General features: G+C 42.8%; 1 protein-coding gene across 2 annotated transcripts in view; it reads right to left on the reverse strand.

The window, feature by feature from the left end:
- The window catches only part of LOC139420799 (SH3 and PX domain-containing protein 2B-like), an 84,708-nt gene that overhangs the window by 39,393 nt on the left and 23,358 nt on the right, over nt 1-21,957 (reverse strand). For both annotated transcript variants that reach the window (XM_071171080.1, XM_071171079.1), the window contains exon 3: nt 19,681-19,756. In XM_071171080.1, coding sequence (XP_071027181.1) covers nt 19,681-19,756 — 76 coding nt within the window. The remainder of the gene's footprint in view (nt 1-19,680; nt 19,757-21,957) is intronic.

Here is a 21,957-nt window from a genome sequence, read left to right on the forward strand (position 1 = left end):
CCCATCTGGACAAGAGGAATACCTATCTAAGAATGATGTTCATTGACTACAGCTCAGCATTCAACACCATAGCACCCTCCAAGCTCATCATTAAGCTCGGGGCCCATGGTCTGAACCCTGGACTTCCTGACAGGCCCAGGTGGTGAAGGTTGGAAACAACACCTCAACTTCGCTGATCCTCAACACAGGTGCCCCACAAGGGTGTGTGTACTCCCTGCTCACCCATGACTGCGTGTCCATGCACGCCTCCAACTCAATCATCACATTTTCAGAGGACACAACAGTGGTAGGCCTGGTTTCCAGCAATGATGAGACAGCCTACTGGGAGGAGGTGAGGGCCCTGGCGGAGTGGTGCCAAGAAAATAGCCTCTCCCTCAAAGTCAACAAAACGAAGAAGCTGATCGTGGACTTCAAGAAACAGCAGAGGGAGCACGCCGCTATCCACTTTGACGGGACCACAGTATTATACACATCACTGACAATCTGTAATGTTCCACCCACACAGAAAATGTGCTGAAGAAGGCACAACAGCAATATAAATATGACCCTCACAAACTTTTACAGATGCACAATTGAGAGCATCCTGTCAGGCTGTATCACCGCCTGGTATGGCAACTGCACCGCCCACAACTGCAGGGCTCTCCAGAGGGTGGTGTGGTCCGTCCAACATATCAACCACCCGAGCCACACTGCCTGCCTTCCAGGGTACCTAGAGGACCCGATGTCACAAGAAGGCCAAAAAGATCATCAAGGACATCAACCACCCGAGTCACGGCCTGTTCACCCTGCTACCATCCAGAAGGTGAGGTCAGTACAGGTGCATCGAAGCTGGGACCGAGAGACTGAAAAACAGCTTGTTATTTCAAGGCCATCAGACTGTTAAATAGCCATCACTAGCCACCACCCGGTTACTTAACCCTGCACCTTAGAGGCTGCTGCCCTATATACATAGACAGGGAATCACTGGTCACTTTAATGTTTACATACTGCTTTACTAATTTCACGTATATACAGTATTCTATTCTACTGTATTTTAGCCAATGGCACTCCGACATTGCTCAACCTAATATTTATATATTTCTTAATTCCATTCTTTAAATTTAGATTCATGTGTATTGTTGTGACTTTTTAGATACTACTGCACTGTTGGAGCTAAAACACAAGCATTTCGCTACACCATCAATAACATCTGCTAAATGTGTATATAATCAATACAATTTGATTTGATTTTCATTTGATGTTGGCATTGTTTTCCAACAACAACACCCATGCCAATACAGTATATCCTCCAAACAACAGCTTCGAGGGCATTATCACTTAAACAACACATGATCTCATGTGGCATTTAGAATGGTAACAGTAGGCCTACATAACGTATGTTACAGCTATGAAGAAGAATGAGTAAGCTAGGATATATTGAGTGGGCTTGTGTAGACACGTGACGACAAATACTAATAGAGACTGATAAAATTTTCTCACAACAAATGATCACATGGCATATTTGGGCTTGTGTAGAGATTACAGTCGTGGCAAAAAGTTTTGAGAATGACACAAATATTAATTTCCACAAAGTTTGCTGCTTCAGTGTCTTTAGATATTTTTGTCAGATGTTACTATGGAATACTGAAGTATAATTACAAGCATTTCAAAAGTATCAAAGGCTTTTATTGACAATTACATGAAGTTGATGCAAAGAGTCAATATTTGCAGTGTTGACCCTTCTTTTTCAAGACCTCTGCAATCCGCCCTGGCATGTTGTCAACTAACTTCTGGGCCACATCCTGACTGATGGCAGCCCATTCTTGCATAATCAATGCTTGGAGTTTGTCATAATTTGTGGGGTTTTGATTGTCCACCTGCCTCTTGAGAATTGACCACAACTTCTCAATGGGATTAAGGTCTGGGGAGTTTCCTGGCCATGGACCCAAAACATCAATGTTTTGTTCCCCGAGCCAGACCATCATGCTGGAAAATGAATTGTGTTCTTAGGCAAAATTGTGAGTAAGCCCACTTAGTTGGCTGAGAAGCAACCCCACACATGAACGGTCTCAGGATGCTTAACTGTTGGCATGACACAGGACCGATGGTAGCACTCACCTTGTCTTCTCCGGACAAGCTTTTTTCCAGATGCCCCAAACAATCGGAAAGGGGATTCTTCAGAGAAAATGACTTTACCCCAGTCCTCAGCAGTCCAATCCCTGTACCTTTTGCAGAATATCAGTTTGTCCCTGATGTTTTTCCTTGAGAGAAGTGGCTTCTTTGCTGCCCTTCTTGACACCAGGCCATCCTCCAAAAGTCTTCTCCTCACTGTGCGTGCAGATGCACTCACACCTGCCTGCTGCCATTCCTGAGCAAGCTCTGTACTGGTGGTGCCCCGAGCCCGCAGCTGAATCAACTTTAGGAGACGGTCCTGGCACTTCCCGGACTTTCTTGGGTGCCTTGAAGCTGTCTTCAAAACAATTGAACCGCTCTCCTTGATGTTCTTGATGATATGATAAATGGTTGATTTAGGTGCAATCTTACTGGCAGCAATATCCTTCACTGTGAAGCCCTTTTTGTGCAAAGCAATGATGACGGCACATGTTTCAGTGCAGGTAACCATGGTTGACAGAGGAAGAACAATGATTCCAAGCAGTACCCTCCTTTTGAAGCATCCAATCTGTTATTCAAACTCAATCAGCATGACAGAGTGATCTCCAGCCTTGTCCTCGTCAACACTCACACCTGTGTTAACGAGAGAATCACTGGCATGAGGTCAGCTGGTCCTTTTGTGGCAGGGCTGAAATGCAGTGACATTTTTTGGGGGGATTCAGTTAATTTGCTTGGCAAAGAGGGACTTTGCAATTAATTGCAATTCATCTGATCACTCTTCATAACATTCTGGAGTATATGCAAATTGCCATCATACAAACTGAGGCAGCAGACTTTGTGAAAATTAATATTTGTGTCATTCTCAAAACTTTTGGCCACAACTGTAGTCCATTCCTTTAGAATGGAGATCTACTAGCAGGCTAATACAGTGGCTGGCCTCATACATAACCCAACTATGAAACTACAATTACAGTTGTTAAGTGCACTGTGAATAGTTTTGCCTTCTTGTGTCTTGTCATGAATTCATGATCAAATATAGTGGATGACATCTAAAATATATGGTCCATACCACGCAGCCACAGATATGGCCACCGGCTGGTCTGGGTTTGAGGTCACCAACAATAACAAGAAATGGATACAAATGGGCCTCCGAAAAAGAGTTCCGTTTGAAAGATATATTTTTAACTGAAGTACCAATCACAGCGTCTGTTGGAAACAGAGAGGGCTCACACCACCTCTCGTCATTCTCACCTCTCTTCCTTGTGAAGAGTTCTCTAATGCTCCTGAAGCCCTGTAGAAAGGGCAAGTTTGTTTGACAGGGTCAGAAAGGTTGGATGGGAATGGGGTTTGGGTGGTATTTTGGGTGGGGGGAATGGGAGTAGTAAGATTTGTAGGGCTTTATTTTATTTTATTATAATCAGGGCTAGATAAGAGCATATATATGCTCTTATCAGGTTGGTCACATTTGTTCTGGTCAATGGTCAACTTGACACCCAAGTGCCCCCCGTGCTACAGCTCTCCCCTCAACACTTTCACAGCAGCTGAGGCAGGAAGACAAATGCTCTGTTGCTAATATGAACTATCCCCAAATCCCAGTGATATAATGCTGCCCTTGTTAATTAAAGTCTCTGTCGCATTAAAGCATCTTGCCGAGGGAACAGAGAATAAATACAACAAAAGAGCGCTACGGCACCACTGGTGAGCAAGAGTCATCTGACTAGTGGGCAACTCGCTGCAAGAGAAGGGAATTTGCACACATGTGCAGTCCACCCCTGTGTCTTGTCAACAGTCACAAAGGGATACAGTTTGCTATGAAGCCTCCCGCTTTCAACGGGGTCCTGATGACAACAGCAACTGGTGACTCAGGGCGCATACTAGAGGAGATATCCTTTCTATTAAGCAAAGGGTCTTTCAGAATAATACCAGCGGAATAGAGCCATTGTGGCTTCTACTCCCAGTACTTCCAGGTTCCCCCAAAAATGGGGGGGGGGGGGGGTACACCCCATTCTGGCTCTACGGATCCTCAACAGCTTTCTGAGTGTACACGTTCCGTATGCCTTCGCTCAATGTGCGGTCTCGCTCTGTTTGTCAAGGTGACTGGTCCACTTCAGTCGACCTGCACAACGCTTATTTTCATATACAGTCCTTTAAGTATTCACAACCCTTGACGTTTTATTATAATGAACTTAATTGTCCCTTTTTGACACAACTGCTCTTTTTTTAAACATTATTTTTTTTAAACAAATGTCAGCATTTTTCTTCCACTATCTTGATTTAGATAACTATTCAACCCCCCCTGGCAGCGGTTACAGCTGTGAATCTTTCTGGGTAAGTCTCTAAGAGCTTTGCACACCTGGATTGTACAACATTTGTCCATTATTTTTTTCAAAATTCTTCAAGCTCTATAAAATTGTTTGTTGATCATTGCTAGACAACCTTTTTCAGGTCTTGCCATAGATTTTCAAGCAGATTTAAGTGAACTGTAAATCGGCCACTCTAGAACATTCACTGCCTTTTTGGTAAGCAACTACAGTGTTACTTTGTCTTTGTTTTAGGTTATTGTCCTGCTGAAAGGTGAATTCATCTCCCAGTGTCTGGTGGAAAGCAGACAACCAGGTGAACGTCTACAATTTTGCCAGAGCTTAGTTCCATTCAGTTTATTGTTGTTTTTATCCTGAAACTCCACAGTCCTTAACGATTACAAGCATACCCATAACATGATGCAGCCACCACTATGCTTGGAAATACGCAGCATGGTACTTGGTAATGTATTGGATTTGCCCCAAACATAACACTTGGTGTTCAGGACTAAAACTAAATTGCTTTGCCACATTTTTTTAAAGTTTTACTTTAGTGCCTTTGTTGCAAACCAATAGGTGCCCTTTGCGAGGCATTGGAAACATCCCTGGTCTTTGCGGTTGAATCTGTTTTGAAATGAACTGCTCAACTGCAGGAGTTTACAGATCATTATGTGTGGGGTACAGAGATGAGGTAGTTATTTAAAAACTCTAGCTATTGCACACATTGAGTCCATGCAACTTGTGATTTGCTAAGCACATTTTTACTCCTGAACTTATTTAGGCTTGTCATAACAAAGGGGTTGAATACCAAAGCTTTTCATTTAAAAGAAAATCTACACATAATTCCACTTTAACATTAGGTATTGTGTGTAGGGAAGAGACAAATCTCAATGTAATCCATTTTTAATTCAGGCTGTAACTTAGTTGGAAAAGTAGAGGGTACAAAGTACTCTGCCGACACGCAGGAGTTCTCAGGTTTGCCTTTCAAGGAAAAGCCTACGAATACCTCGCTGTCCCCTTAGGGCTAACATTCGCTACCCAAATGTTCAGCAAGTGTGTAGTGACAGCTCTAGCACCCCTGAGAATCAAGGGACTAAGAGTATCTGCTTACATAGACGATTACATGCTTTGATCCCCGACACAGGAGCAAGTGGTACGAGACACAGCTTCTCTTGTAACCCACCTCAACGAGCTAGGGTTCAAGATAAACCAGAAAGAGTTGTTTGGTGCCAGCACAGAGAATAGAATACCTACGGGTCAAGATGGATTCTATCTCTCGTTGGGCCACACTCTCTGACAGCCTTATCACATCATTCCGACAGTGCCTCTCCCTGTTCAACAGGGGGGCGCTCGGACACGCTCAAAACGTGTCACCTAGTGCTGGGGTTGATGGCGTCCATCTTGGTACTACCACTAGGACTACTGAGCGTTGGGTAACTGCTCCATTGCCCGTGTCCACGTCTGCACCACAATCAAAAGATGTAAGTTGACCACAGACTGTCTCTCGGCTCTCCGTCACTGGAAGACCCTCTCCATCTTTGCTTCGGGCACTTCCCTAGGGTTAGTGTCTTCGAGCGAGGTGGTGACGACAGACTCACTCACAGGGTGGAGCGCAGTTCATGAGGCAAGAGCAATGAACCGACTGTGTTCACCACAGCTCCGCCACTGGTGACAGCGTTTCGCGTTTTGCTGATACACTTTCTGCCCTTCCTTTTGGAATTGTCACATCCTGGTCTGTACATACTATGACTGGTGGCATAAACCGCCTGGGGGACATTCAGTCTACAGACTACTATATATACACACAGTACCAGTAAAAAGTTTGGACACACCTATTCATTCCAGGGTTTTTCTTTATTTTAATATTTTCTACATTGCAGAATAATCTCTACATGGTTGAATAATAGTGAAGATATCAAAACTATGAAATAACACATATGGAATCATGTAGTAACCAAAAAAGTGTTAAACAAATCAAAATATATTTTAGATTCTTCAAGTAGCCACCCTTTGCCTTGATGACAGCTTTGCCCACGCTTGGCATTCTCTCAACCAGCTTCACCTGGAATGCTTTTCCAACAGTCTTGAAGGCGTTCCCACATAAGCTGAGCACTTGTTGGCTGCTTTTCCTTCACTTTGTGGTCCAACTCATCCCAAACCACTCTTTTCTCTGTATATATCAATGATGTTGCTCTTGCTGCGGGCGATTCCCTGATCCACCTCTACGCAGACGACACCATTCTGTATACTTCCGGCCCTTCCTTGGACACTGTGCTATCTAACCTCCAAACGAGCTTCAACGCCATACAACACTCCTTCCGTGGCCTCCAACTGCTCTTAAACGCTAGTAAAACCAAATGCATGCTTTTCAACCGTTCGCTGCCTGCACCCGCACGCCCGACTAGCATCACCACCCTGGATGGTTCCGACCTAGAATATGTGGACATCTATAAGTACCTAGGTGTCTGGCTATACTGTAAACTCTCCTTCCAGACTCATATCAAACATCTCCAATCTAAAATAAAATCTAGAGTCGGGTTTCTATTCCGCAACAAAGCCTCCTTCACTCACGCCGCCAAACTTACCCTAGTAAAACTGACTATCCTACCGATCCTCGACTTCGGCGATGTCATCTACAAAATAGCTTCCAATACTCTACTCAGCAAACTGGATGCAGTTTATCACAGTGCCATCCGTTTTGTTACTAAAGCACCTTATACCACCCACCACTGTGACCTGTATGCTCTAGTCGGCTGGCCCTCGCTACATATTCGTCGCCAGACCCACTGGCTCCAGGTCATCTACAAGTCTATGCTAGGTAAAGCTCCGCCTTATCTCAGTTCACTGGTCACGATGGCAACACCCACCCGTAGCACGCACTCCAGCAGGTGTATCTCACTGATCATCCCTAAAGCCAATACCTCATTTGGCCGCCATTCGTTCCAGTTCTCTGCTGCCTGTGACTGGAACGAATTGCAAAAATCGCTGAAGTTGGAGACTTTTATCTCCCTCACCAACTTCAAACATCTGCTATCTGAGCCGCTAACCGATCGCTGCAGCTGTACATAGTCTATCGGTAAATAGCCCACCCAATTTACCTACCTCATCCCCATACTGTTTATATTGATTTACTTTTCTGCTCTGTTGCACACCAGTATCTCTACCTGTACATGACCATCTGATCATTTATCACTTCAGTGTTAATCTGCAAAATTGTAATTATTCGCCTACCTCCTCATGCCTTTTGCACACAATGTATATAGACTCTCTTTTTTTTCTACTGTGTTATTGACTTGTTAATTGTTTACTCCATGTGTAACTCTGTGTTGTCTGTTAACACTGCTATGCTTTATCTTGGCCAGGTCGCAGTTGTAAATGAGAACTTGTTCTCAACTAGCCTACCTGGTTAAATAAAGGTTAAATAAAAAATAAAATTGGGATGAGGTCGGGTGATTGTGGAGGCCAGGTCATCTGATGCAGCACTCCATCACTCTCCTTCTTGGTCAAATAGCCCTTACACAGCCTGGAGGTGTGTTTTGGGTCATTGTCCTGTTGGAAAAACAAATGATAGTCCCACTAAGCGCAAACCAGATGGGATGGCGTATCGCTGCAGAATGCTGTGGTAGCCATGTTGGTTAAGTGTGCCTTGAATTCTAAATAAATCACTGACAGTGTCACCAGAAAAGCACCCCCACACCATCACACCACCACCTCCATGCTTCACGGTGGGAACCACACATACGGAGATCAGCCGTTCACCTACTCTGCGTCTCACAAAGACACGGTGAACCAAAAATCTCATGTAGTTTCATCAGACCAGAGAATCTTGTTTCTCATGGCCTGAGTCATTTAAGTGGGCTGTCATGTGCCTTTTACTGAGGAGTGGTTTTGTTCTGGCCACTCTACCATAATGGTAGAGTTCTGGCCACTCTACCATAAAGACCTGATTGGTGGAGTGCTGCAGAGATGGTTGTCCTTTCATCTCCAAAGAGGAACTCTGGAGCTCTGTCAGAGTGACCATCGGGTTCATGGTCTGCTCCTTGACCAAGGACCTTCTCCCCCGATTGCTAAGTTTGGCTGGGCGGCCAGCTCAAGGAAGAGTCTTGGTGGTTCCAAACCTCTTCCATTTAAGAATGATGGAGGCCACTGTGTTCTTGGGGAACCTTCAATGCTGCAGAAATGTTTTGGTACCCTTCCTCAGATCTGTGCTTCCACACAATCCTGTCTCAGAGCTCTACGGACAATTATTTTGACCTAATGGCTTGGTTTTTGCTCTGACATGCACTGTCAACGGTGGGACCATTAACTAGACAGGTGTTTGCTTTTCCAAATCATGTCAAATATATTGAATTTACTCCAAGTTGTAAAAATATATCTCAAGGATGATCAATGGAAACAGGATGCACCTAAGCTCAATTGAGTCTCATAGCAAATGTTCTGAATATTTACGTAAATAAGGTAAGTGTTTTTATTTTTAATACATTTTCAAAACTTTCTAAACCTGTTTTCACTTTGTCATTATGGGGTATTGTGTGTACATGAGGGGGGGGAAATTATTTCAGTGGAAAAAGGGAAGGGGTCTGAATACTTTCCGAATGCACTGTACATACATGTGCGCGCGCTAGCACACACGTACCATACGTATGTGGGCATCCCTTCTAATTAGTGCTTTTGGTTATTTCAGCCACATCTGTTGCTGACGAGTGTATAAAATAGAGACGACGGCTCATAATAATGGCTGGAATGGAGTAATTGGAATGGTATCAAACACAAAAGATGTGGTTTCCATCTGGCTGATAGCACACCATTGACATCAGCTACAGGCACCCCCCCCCCCCATCTTCTCTCCTCTTAAAGGTGTGAATTATATTTTCTCTACTTTGGCTTGCTGACAGTCCAGACACTTTCCCAGAACAGTTTATTAAAACTGAGTCAGGAGACTTGAAAGTTGACCACTATTCTCACTCTCAGTCCTCAAATAGAAAGCTTTCTTGACACTTCCAAGTTCTCTGGGGTCAAGGGGAAAATCGACTCAACACTGCCCTCTTTGTATGTTCCACATGATCATGGGTGCATTCGATGAACGGTCTATTTTTAGGGCAAAATAAAATGGCTGTTACAGTTCAGAGTCAAGGCTGGGCCAGATAGGCAAACTTCATGGCAAATCTGTGACGGCTAGCGAGGTATAAAACAACTTTTATTGCCCAGAGAGCAACTTATCTCAAGTCCTCTACTCAACACAATACCTACCCAGGGTAGCCACAGGAAACTGTCATGTGAAATAGTGTCTTTTAAAAATGTGTTGTTGGCAACAACAGATTATACAAATTTGGCCAAGGGGTCTGTAGAACAAGTTTAGAGGGTACAATACAATGTAATATTGTTAATCTACACTAGAGGCTACCCTTAGATGCACAATCCCCCCCCCCCCCCCCCAAACAATGTTGCGCTAATTTAAGCTTTAACTGCTAAATTGTCTTGCTGTCCCATGGCAAAATGTGTAGAATTGAGACATTACCATGAACTGCAAAATTCTCTGACACGAAGACTAGGACTTTTCTTTTCTTTTAATATTCTTTCCCAAGGCCTGAGACTTGGTTAGTCCGGCCACGCGCTGCAGCAGTCACAGTGTAACTCCTTGTATGCTATTTTTAAATCGCACACAAGTCAGAGTTGTGTTATGATTTTAAGTGGGTTCCTGATGAATTTGCTATCACAAAAGGGGTCCCGAGTCGCAAAAAAGCTTGTGAACCCCTGGGCTAATGAATTGCGTTTGGGGCTGAGTGCTGGAAAGAGGCATGTCTGTGGAGAGGGTAGATGGTATGTGTGTTAAGTAATTACAGGGGTTCCAGATGCTGACTGATAACATACAGCCACTTCCCATATTGCTGTAGAATGGCCTGCTTTGTTTACCGGTAAACAGCACTTAAGTACAAAATACTTTGTTATTCTCTTTAGGGGAGGCATGACCAAATGACATAGGCTACACAAGTGTTACATAAATATAGGTTCTTAATAGAGACAATTTATGCAGTTCCATGGAATTATTCAGTTCCATGGCGCCATTTGTGTAGCTGATATTTTGAAGTTAAGAGCAAATTTGCCTTGGCTCCTGGTATGAATAAATTAAGCTGTGTGGAAGCTGACATAGCTCCGTGCTGTGACAGTCACTGAGGTCGTCAGACAGCCTGGATATACAAACATTCATCATTAAATCCTCTGTCAACATTGATTCAATTGATCTCATTCACAACATTGAAGAGTCGACTGCTGACTTGTATGCCGAATCATAACCACAGTGAGGGGGGGGGGGGGGCTAGAACACTAAGCAGACATTTTGTAGATGCCACAGAATGACTTTTCTGATCCTAAGAGGCCAAAGAAGTGAAAACAAAATGAGAGGCCTTGAAGTAAAAACTAAGTCCTGACAGGAAAACCACTTTCGTGTCTTGTTGGTTTGGTCTGAGTCGACCAGATTTGCCATTTGTTCTGCAACTGTTTCCCTGACCATGTAGTCGTGAGTGCAGACAGAACTTTGCTGTGCAAATCAGGCTATGCCACAGTTCTCAAAGAGCAGCAGAAGTTAATCCGAGGCTACTAGACCCTGCTGGAAGGCTTCGCATAGCAGGTTGTCAAAGACTAACAGAATGTCTTTCCGGTCCCGTTCTGAAAGACGAGTGTGCGGAGAGGGGAGGATTTAGACATAGGAGTTCAAATGGGAACCACCTGAAATAATTTTGACCTGCCCACTTCAATGACATTTCATTCAAGGGAGACCAACGACTCAAAACAGCAGGCCTAGATGTTGATGTGATGCGGCATATGATAACCATTCCAATGTCGGCACCGTTCATTTTTGGGAAAAATAAGAAATTCTACATTTTAGTTTTGGAACATTTTTGAATACTTTAAACCAGGAATCCTCAACTAGATTCAGCCACAGGCAGATATGTTCTTGAGCAGATGGTCAGGGGCCGAATCTTTAAGTTTTTGTTAATACATTTGCAAAAATGCCCCAAAACTAGTTTTCACTTTGTCATTATGGAATATTGTGTGTAGATTGCTGAAGAAATTGATTGACTTAATCCATTTTAGAATAAGGATTTAATGTAACAACATTTGGAAAAAAGTCAAGCGATCAGAATATTTTCTGACAGCACTGCAATAACATTTAATTTGTAGACCGCAAAACTGATATATTTGACTAAAACAATTTCAAACCTTGCTTACATTTGTATACAGTCGCATACTGTAGATATGTGTGGGTATACTGTGGAACAGATTTCCTACATTAAAATCATGCTGGTGTTATTAGTCTTATGTCCAACAACTAATAAATGTTATGTTTTGCTTAGCACTTGGGTGGCCAAATTCAACCCGTAGGATGCCAGTTGCGGAACCCTGCTTTAAACCATTTATTAATGTACACTGAACAAAAATATAAATTCAACAATTTCAAAGATATATGGAAATCAGTAATTTAAATAAATTAATTACGCCCTAATCTATAGATTTCACATCACTGGTAATGAAGATATGCATCTGGTCGCAGACATGCAAAAGTAGGGGAGTGATTCAGAAAACCAGTCAGTGTCTGGCGTGACCACCATTTGCCTAATGCAGTGTGACACATCTCCTTCACAGAGTTCATCAGGCTGTTGATGGTGTAATGTTGTCCCACTTTTCAATGGCTGCAAAATTACTGGATATTGGCGGGAACTGGAACATGCTGCCATACAAGTTGATACAGAGCATCCCAAACATGCTCAATGGGTGACCTGTCTGGTGAGCATGCAGGCCAATGAAGAACTGGGACATTTTCAGCTTCCAGGAATTGTGTACAGATCCTTGAGACATGGGGCCGTGAATTAACATGATGAAACATGAGGTGATGGCGGCAGATGAATGGCACGACAATGGGCCTCAGGATCTCATCATGGCATCTCTGTGCATTAAAATTAGCATTGATAAATGCAATTCTGTTCACTCTCCGTAGCTTATGCCTCCACATACCATACCTGCCACCATGGGGCACTCCGTTCACAACGTCAACAAACCGCTCGCCCACACAATGCCTTACACGCCATATGCCTGGTACAGTTGAAACTGGGAGTCATCTGTGATGAACACACTTTTCCTGTGTGCCAGTGGCCATCGAATGTGAGCATTTGCCCACTGAAGTTGTTTATAATGCTGGACTGTAGTCAGGTCAAGACCCTGGAGAGGATGACCAGCATGCAGATGAGCTTCCCTCGTGTGGTTTCTGACAGTTTTGTGCAGAAATTCCTCAGTTGTGCAAACCCAGTTTCATCAGCTGTCGGTCTCAAACCTTCCCGCAGGTGAAGCAGCTGGATGTGGAGGTTCTGGGCTGGCGTGGTTACATGTGGTTGTGAGGCCGGTTGGACATACCACTAAGTTCTCTAAAACTACATTGGATGCGGCTTATGGTAGAGAATTTAACAAAAAATTATCTGGCAACAGCTCTGGTGGACATTCCTGCAGTCAGCGTGCCAATTACACACTCCTTCAACTTGAGACATCTGTGATATTGTGCTGTGACACAACTGCACATTTTGTGGGATTTTTTTTATCCACACCACAAGGTGCACCTGTGTAATGATCATGCTGTTTAATCAGCGTCTTGATATGCCACACCTGTCCCGTGGATGGATTATCTTGGTGAAGGAGAAATGCTTACTAACAAGGATGTAAGCACATTTTTTGAGCGAAATAAGCTTCCCGTGCATATAGAACATGTCTGGGCCCTTTTCAGCTCATGAAACACTGGACCAAAACTTTACATGTTGCGTTTTATACACTGCTCAAAAAAATAAAGGGGAACACTAAAATAACACATCTTAGGTCTGAATGAATGAAATATTCTTATTTAATACGTTTTTCTTTACATAGTTGAATGTGCTGACAACAAAATCACACAAAAATTTTCAATGGAAATCAAATTTACCTACTTAAAACAAGTCAAAATGAGGCTCAGTAGTGTGTGTGGCCTCCACGTGCCTGTATGACCTCCCTACAACGCCTGGGCATGCTCCTGATAAGGTGGTGGATGGTCTCCTGAGGGATCTCCTCCCAGACCTGGACTAAAGCATCCGCCAACTCCTGGACAGTCTGTGGTGCAACGTGGCGTTGGTGGATGGAGCGAGACATGATGTCCCAGATGTGCTCAATTGGATTCAGGTCTGGGGAACGGGCGGGCCAGTCCATAGCATCAATGCCTTCCTCTTACAGGAACTGCTGACACACTCCAGCCACATGAGGTCTAGCATTGTCTTGCATTAGGAGGAACCCAGGGCCTACCGCACCAGCATATGGTCTCACAAGGGGTCTGATTATTTCATCTCGTACCTAATGGCAGTCAGGCTACCTCTGGCGAGCACATGGAGGGCTGTGCGGCCCCCCAAATAAATGCCACCCTACACCATGACTGACCCACCGCAAAACCGGTCATGCTGGAGGATGTTGCAGGCAGCAGAACGTTCTCCACAGCGTCTCCAGACTGTCACATGTGCTCAGTGTGAACCGGCTTTCATCTGTGAAGAGTGGCGAATTTGCCAATCTTGGTGTTCTCTGGCAAATGACAAACTGTTGGGCTGTAAGCACAACCCCCACCTGTGGACGTCGGGCCCTCATACCACCCTCATGGAGTCTGTTTCTGACCGTTTGAGCAGACAAATGCACATTTGTGGCCTGCTGGAGGTCATTTTGCAGGGCTCTGGCAGTGCTCCTCCTGCTCCTCCTTGCACAAAGGTGGAGGTAGCGGTCCTGCTGCTGGGTTGTTGCCCTCCTATGGCCTCCTCCACGTCTCCTGATATACTGGCCTGTCTCCTGGTAGCCCTGGAAACTATGCTGACAGACACAGCAAACCTTCTTGCCACAGCTCGCATTGATGTGCCATCCTGGATGAGCTGCACTACCTGAGCCACTTGTGTGGGTTGTAGACTCCGTCTCATGCTACCACTAGAGTGAAAGCACCGCCAGCATTCAAAAGTGACCAAAACATCAGCCAGGAAGCATAGGAACTGAGAAGTGGTCTGTGGTTATCACCTGCAGAACCACTCCTTTATTGAGGGTGTCTTGCTAATTGCCTATAAATTTCCACCTGTTGTCTATTCCATTTGCACAACAGCATGTGAAATGTATTGTCAATCAGTGTTGCTTCCTAAGTGGCAGTTTGATTTCACAGAAGTGTGATTGACTTGGAGTTACATTGTGTTGTTTAAGTGTTCCCTTTATTTTTTTGAGCAGTGTATTTCTGTTCAGTAAAAAAATATTTTATGATTACTACAGGGAAATGGTTCATTTCCAAGGTTGACATGTTAGCTAGCATGACCAATCCAATGCGAAAACACTAGCTCAAACTTCCTCGTGTGAGTGTTGCAGCTGACTTGGCCCACTCAAGATAACATGCTACGGATCAATGAAATCAGGCTGGTTATTTAGATTGTAAGTAGCAAGCAATTGATATCATCGTAAACTTGTTGGAAGCGAGGCAGCTTTGGTCATCTTTAGTCCTTTTTTGAGCCACATTCCATTTCTTGTGATGCCTTTTCCATTTGCCTTCATTCACCTCAAAGATGTAATAGTATTAGATAGGTGTTGATGAAATGTCTACCAATTCTTACACCAATCCACTGCTTTTAAATCGTTGAGGGGGTGAGAATTCAGATTGGGCTCATGTCATCCAATAGTAGCCTAGTGCATGAAGTCTTCCAGTTCCTGCTTTCTCAGTCATCAATCATCTTTGAAGCTGATATAAACTGACTTCTCATATAAATAGCAATTAGCAGATAAATAGCAGATTTAGCTAGCTAATACACTCTGAATTACCAGCATTCAATTATTATTTTATGAGTGGTCCCAAAGATGGTCAACAATAGTGAGGAATCCAATTATATCACCTCGTCATGGAGAGATCATCTTCCAATAGAATTAAGGTAAGCTAGCTAAGTACACAACTGCATTAGTTAGCCAGACTTTATAGAGATCAGACTACCTGCATCTACTTTGTATTTGTTCAAGATAGGTCAATGTTAGTGTTGTGGGAGTGACAGGCTTGCAGTTTGACGAAAAGCTCCTAGCTAGCCTAAATGTTTCACTGACTAGGTTATTATTCCAGCAACATAGCATCCTACAAACCAGTTCTGGATTGCCTCTGCAGCTAAAAAGGGTCGGTCCCTGGATGGGAGAACATATGTAGCTGGAAGTGGTGAAAATAATCATGTGAAAAATAAATGTGGAGAGTTTTATTATGCATTTTTTTTATTTGAGGGGTGACGTGAGAAATTAACGTGAAACACCACGTGTCCGACAACATATTCAAAATTTTCACGTGAATTTTTCATGATTTTTTAAAAGTTATTTTTTTGTTGTAAAGGCTGACAAACACAGCGAGAAATACAGTGGACTTTAATAATCACAATCAATTAGCTAAAATTATGGAATTGTCAGTAAACTTTTAGGAATGATGACCTAGGTAGTTTGTGTGTTTAAAGATCTACTTGTGTTTGTCAGAATAAAATAAATGTACCTCAAAATGAAGTAAATCCTTCCTGCCCACTGCCATCTAGGCCTTCAAACAAGATCAGGTCGCAGTTAACACATGACTCTAGTACCCAGTAAATTGATTTGCTCTTTTACACACTGGTACTGTACTATTTTACTTACCTCTCTACATAGCTACAGTGCATTAGGAAAGTATTCAGACCCCTTGACTTTTTCCACATTTTGTTACATTACAGCCTTATTCTAAAATTGATTTTTTTAAATGTAAAAATCCTCATCAATCTTCACACAATACCCCATAATCACAAAGGGAAAACAGGTTTTTAGAAATGTTTGCTAATGTATTACAAATAAAAAACACCTTATTTGCATGAGTATTCAGACCCTTTGCTATGAGACTCTAAAATAAGCTCTGGCGCATCCTGTTTCCATTGATCATCCATGAGATGTGTCTACAACTTGATTGGAGTCTAACCGTGGTAAATTCAATTGATTTGGAAAGGCACACACCTGTCCATATAAGGTCCCACAGTTGACAGTACATGTCAGAGCAAAGACCAAGCCATGAAGTCAAAGGAATTGTCCGTAGGGCACTGGGACAGGATTGTGTCGAAGCACAGATCTGGGGAAGGGTATCAAAACCCGTTTTTCTCCCCAATTTCATGGTATCCAATTGGTAGTTACAGTCTTGTCTCATCGCTGCAACTCCCGTACCGACTCGGGAGAGGCAAAGGTCGAGAGCCATTTGTGTTGCACAGCTAGCAACTGCGATGCAGTGCCTTAGTGTTCTCTGGCTAGTGTATCAACACACCCAGTCACTACAAAGATACAGGTGTCCTTCCTAACTCAGTTGCTGAAGAGGAAGGAAATTGCTTGGAGGCCAATGGTGACTTTAAAACAGTTTGCAATAGGAGAAAACAACTGAGGATTAATCAACATTGTAGTTACTCCACAATAATAATCTAATGGACAGAGTGAAAGGAAGCCTGTACAGAATGAAAATATTCCATAACATGTATCCTGTTTGTAATAAGGCACTAAAGTAATACTACAAAAAAATGTGTCAATTTTTTTTCCAGAATTCAAAGTTTTATGTTTGTGGCAAATCCAATACAACACATTAATGAGTACCAAGAAGACAATGAATGTCCCTGAGTAGTTGAGTAACAGTTTTGACTTAAATCTATCGCAAGACCTGAAAATAGTTGTTTAGCAATAAGAATTTGGAAAATAAAATAATGGGCAAATGTTGCACAATCCAGCTCTTGTAGACTTACCCAGAAATATTCACAGTTGTAATTGCTGCCAATGGTGCTTCTACAAAGTATTGACTCAAGCTTGTAAATACTTATGCAATTGAGATTTCCGTATTTCATTTTAAATACATTTGCAAAAATGTCTAAACATTTTGACTTCGTTATTATGGGGTTGTGTATGTGTGTGTGGATGGGTGAGAAAAAAATATATACAATTGAAGTCAGACGTTTACATACACTAAGGTTGGAGTCATTAAATCTCCTTTTTTCAACCACTCCACACATTTCTTGTTAACAAACTATAGTTTTGGCAAGTCAGTTAGGATGTCTACTTGACCGAAGTTAAACAATTTAAAGGCAATGCTACCAAATAATAATTGAGTGTATGTAAACTTCTGATCCACTGGGAATGTGATGAAAGAAATAAAATATGAAATAAATCGTTCTCTATTATTATTCTGACAGTTCACATTCTTAAAATAAAGTGGTGATCCTAACTGACCTAAAACAGGTACTTTTTACTTGGATTAAATGTCAGGAATTGTGAAAAACTGAGTTTAAATGTATTTGGCTAAGGTGTATGTAAACTTCCGACTTCAACTGTATATTTAATAAATTTTGAATTCAGGCTGTAACACAACCAAGTGGTATAAGTCGAGGGGTATGCATACTTTCTGAAGGCACTGTAATGCAAATTTTCACCAGCAGTTGCTGTTTAAAAAATAAATAGTGACAATCAAGCTTGAGTGTTGGTGTTTCTCTCATGCCTCAATTGAATTAGAATAAAATAATCTTTGAATGATTTTCTCACTTTAAAAGCTCAACTTGGTTTCTAATGTAAACATACTGTATTTCAGTGATTTAAACAGCTCTGGATTGGGGACAATTTTGTAGTTTTCAGAACAATGAGAAGTTGGAAAAAAATCTATCCACCATGTGACTGGTTTTCCCAGGTCGCCACATATGTACTCTGTGTGACTGGAACTAGTGGGAGTTTATTACAGAGAACGAAACTAAACGTGGTTAAGAGTACTCGGAAATCATCTTTCTTCACTACTGTATGAGCATATATTTATAACAGTATATTAATCAACGTGGGAGTGATATGGTCTAGTATCCCTTGTCTGTGTTGTTCCCTCTTACGCTGTTATCCTCTCTCGTTCTCTCTCTCCTTTCAGAGTTTATTAAACAAACACAGCTGAGCACCTGATGTCCCTTGACCCTGTGTGCGACCCCCACAATGAGTTCCAGACCGACAGCTCACCTAGTACCTTGCTACCATCCACACACACCCCCTTACCAAACCCAGCAGGGGCCAGTGGTAGGGCTTTTTCGAGGCGAGGCCTTCACACCTAAACCTCACATGGATAACTCGCATGAGACACTAAAGGCTTTGTTTCAAGAGTTGCTAATAAGTGAGCCAAGTGTTAATTCAATCTGTCACCTTGTGCTTAAAGTGTTTGATGGAGAGTATTGGAGGAAATAAAATGAGTAGCAATTTACTTTGCCAATCAGTTTATAGACAAAAACAAAACTGTGCTCATGAGGGGTGTGGATTCCATTGGTGTATTGCAGAGTGCAATGTAGCAGCTCGTACTTTAATGTAGCAGCTCGTACTTTCTTAATTCTCTTAACTCTGCTGCTTTGTTGATTTGGATGCTTAGGCATAATGACACCTGTTAGAAAGTGAACTCTGTGTATCCTTCCAAGTCCCATTTCACAGTATACATGGTGATATAATTGCTTGGGCACATCACCAAATCAATACATCTTGGTTGAGTGTGTTACCCGTTTGACCTAGTTTACATTTCTAAACCTTAAATCTAAATGATAGAAGACAGGAGAAGTAAATCAGAAGGTGTATTAGTTATGTTGCTCGTCTAAAGCAGTACTTACAAAAGTTTGTGTGAGATCTGTCTTGTAGCATGTGGATGGGTGTGGCCACCAAGTGTGCAGGTGACCATGGTCTGCTCATTAAGATGACACTCAATTACTAATTGGGGGGGGGGGTTTCCTCTCTAGTCGAGCTCTTTAAAAGTATTCTGTACATTTCTGTACTGTACAGGCTATAGTATCTAAGCTGTAAAGTTGTTACTTTGCTAAGTGTTTATTGGCCTAGGTTGACAAAATGCGTTCAATTACAAGTGTTTCTTGTCACCTGGTCTCTGTCAGGTTATAAATGCTCAGGTGTAGAGCTTCCTGGGGGGAGGAAGATGGCAGCCAGTCTCTGCATGGGTTAGTTAGGGTTTTTCTGAGCTCTAGTGGGCTAGTCAGACTGATCTTCAGTCATTTAAATTCATTTTTTTTATCCATTTATTTACTTTGAGCCAGGCATATTGTTGGATGATTTGTATGTTTTATAAAAAACCTACACCTGCTCCAAGCCTCGGACAACATTAGCCAGACAGCTCCAACCATCCAGGGCAAGTAAGGGGCCTACCATCCATCCATCCTTACAGCATCAAATGAGCTGGGAGTGTCAGCCATTAGCAGTGTGTTTTAACTCTTACCTGGTAGAAAAGGGATGATTCTGCGCTTGGGGTCTTTCTGCCCTCCTTCCACAGGGAACTTATCCAGAAGCTCCATCTGAAAACAGTATGTCAACAACGCAGGGAGTTAAACACATGCTATCATACAAAACAACATCACTGCAGGGGGGGGTTGTACATTTTGTACAATTCAGCAATTCCTAGAAGGACTGGCTTCGCCAATTATTAGAAATACACTCAACAGATGGCATTTCTCGATGGGGTAGCTAGGCTACATATGCTACGTGTCCTGGAGTCAAAGAGAACAACAGTGCTCCTAGATTAAAGAGGAATGTTCATTTCCTATTACATTAAATTTACGAGCCTAGAGTGGATTGTCAGTGTCAGAACTGGGGAGAATAGATGGGGGGGGGGGGGATTTCTTCACATTGTTTTGGAGAATAGACAGACCTCACAAATACTAGATTTCTGTTTTTGTTTTACGTCTTCTACACAGAGACAGACCAGAGTTAGAATCAACTAGGTTTATGATGTGGGCAGCAAGCAGGGATCTGAATGGCTAGTGGGGCTGGTGATGTCGACACTGTCTGTTTGGAGCATTCCGCTTCCTGCACTGGTGGAAAATTACTACTGGACCATCACATCACAAGGCCCATGCAATAGGAAACACTGGTGGCGTCTTCTCCAAAGTACAGTTTGGATTTATAGATGGGCTTGTTTAGAAGGGCCTGTATTTGACTCACAGAGAGAAGGGGCCTTTTCTCTCAAACCTGTCTTACTAGTGGTCTTACTACAACTTAAAAGCCAGTAAAGTTGGGCCTCCCGAGTGGTGCAGCGGTCTAAGTGGACCTTCAACTACCTGTGCCACTAGAGATGCTGGTTCGAGTCCAGGCTCTGTCGCAGCAGGCCGTGACCGGGAGACCCATGGGGTAACGCACAATTAGCCCTGCGTCATCCCGGTTAGGGGAGGGTTTGGCCGGCAGGGATGTTCTTGTCCCATTGCGCACTAGCAACTCCTGTGGCAGGTCGGGCGCAATGCACGCTGACAAGGTTGTCAGGTGTACGGTGTTTCCTCCGACACATTTGTGCGGCTGGCATCTGGGTTAAGCAGGCATTGTGTCAAGAGGCAGTGTGGCTTGGCTGAGTTGTGTTTCGGGGGACGCGGGACTCTCGACCTTCACCTATCTCGAGTCCGTAAGGGAGTTGCAGCGATGGGACAAGACTAACAACCAATTGGATACCACGAAATTGGGGAGAAAAACGGGTAAAAAATAAATAAATAATACATAAAAAATGCCAGTAAAGTTAGCTGTAAAGCTTTCTTGGTATCCCTTGTAATCCCTTGCAAGACTCGTGCAATAATGTTGCTATCACAGTCAGCACTATGGTTTTGGACCAGTAACAGCAGAGTTCTTGACCCCGTGTACTGTCCTATGGGAATACGCAGTCTACACGCAGCTGCATAAATTAACTCAATGCAAAGCTATAGCCACACTGCAAATGGCTGTCAGTGAAAGGAACCATAAGTCTGTTGGTGGGTGAGGCCAGAGCAAACAGAGAAGAGTGAGCAGTGAAGAGGCTTGAGGTGAGAGAAAGGTTATGGTTGTGCTCCAATGCTGTGGATCCAAAGGGATGTTTGGCAAAGACATATGATGGGTGTCAAGGAGGTAAAGAACATTTTATTCGCAGAGTAAAAAGCACCTTCTATACCTTGTTAATTATCGTCACTGATCTTATCTTAAAGTACTCTAATGTTATATCCACACCTCTCTTGTGCCCATCTTCCTCTCATTATTGCAACCATGGTTAATCAACAGCCTACTGACCATACTAATTACATGAATGACTATCCACTTTACCATCATATTAAACCCTACCTGCTTGGAAGTCATATACTCCTATTTTACTGTCAACCTTGTTACTTCCTGCACCTCCCGATTCAATATCCATAATTATCCTGTATCCTTTCCTATAATCTGCAACCCTTCATCTCTCCAGAAACTAATGCTCCACCTAATACTCCAAGGACTATTCAAATCACACCATGTGCTATATATTTCCCAATAAACAAGATTTAAACATGTTTATTAAGTTAATCATCTATTAAAGCTCTTCAAATAAAAATCCCTATGTAATGTACATCTTAATTTAGTTTTAACTAAATCATTCACCTCCATATTCCGATAGATCGACCCAATAATACCCACCCCATGAAATGAAAATGTACTGAGCTGTTTCTACTAATTAAACCCAATAAAAGCTACAGTATGAGAAGAACAGACTGGTGCAGAAATAGGA

The sequence above is a fragment of the Oncorhynchus clarkii genome, chromosome 12, assembly GCF_045791955.1.
Source record: "Oncorhynchus clarkii lewisi isolate Uvic-CL-2024 chromosome 12, UVic_Ocla_1.0, whole genome shotgun sequence".
In the NCBI taxonomy this organism is placed as follows: Eukaryota; Metazoa; Chordata; class Actinopteri; order Salmoniformes; family Salmonidae; genus Oncorhynchus; species Oncorhynchus clarkii.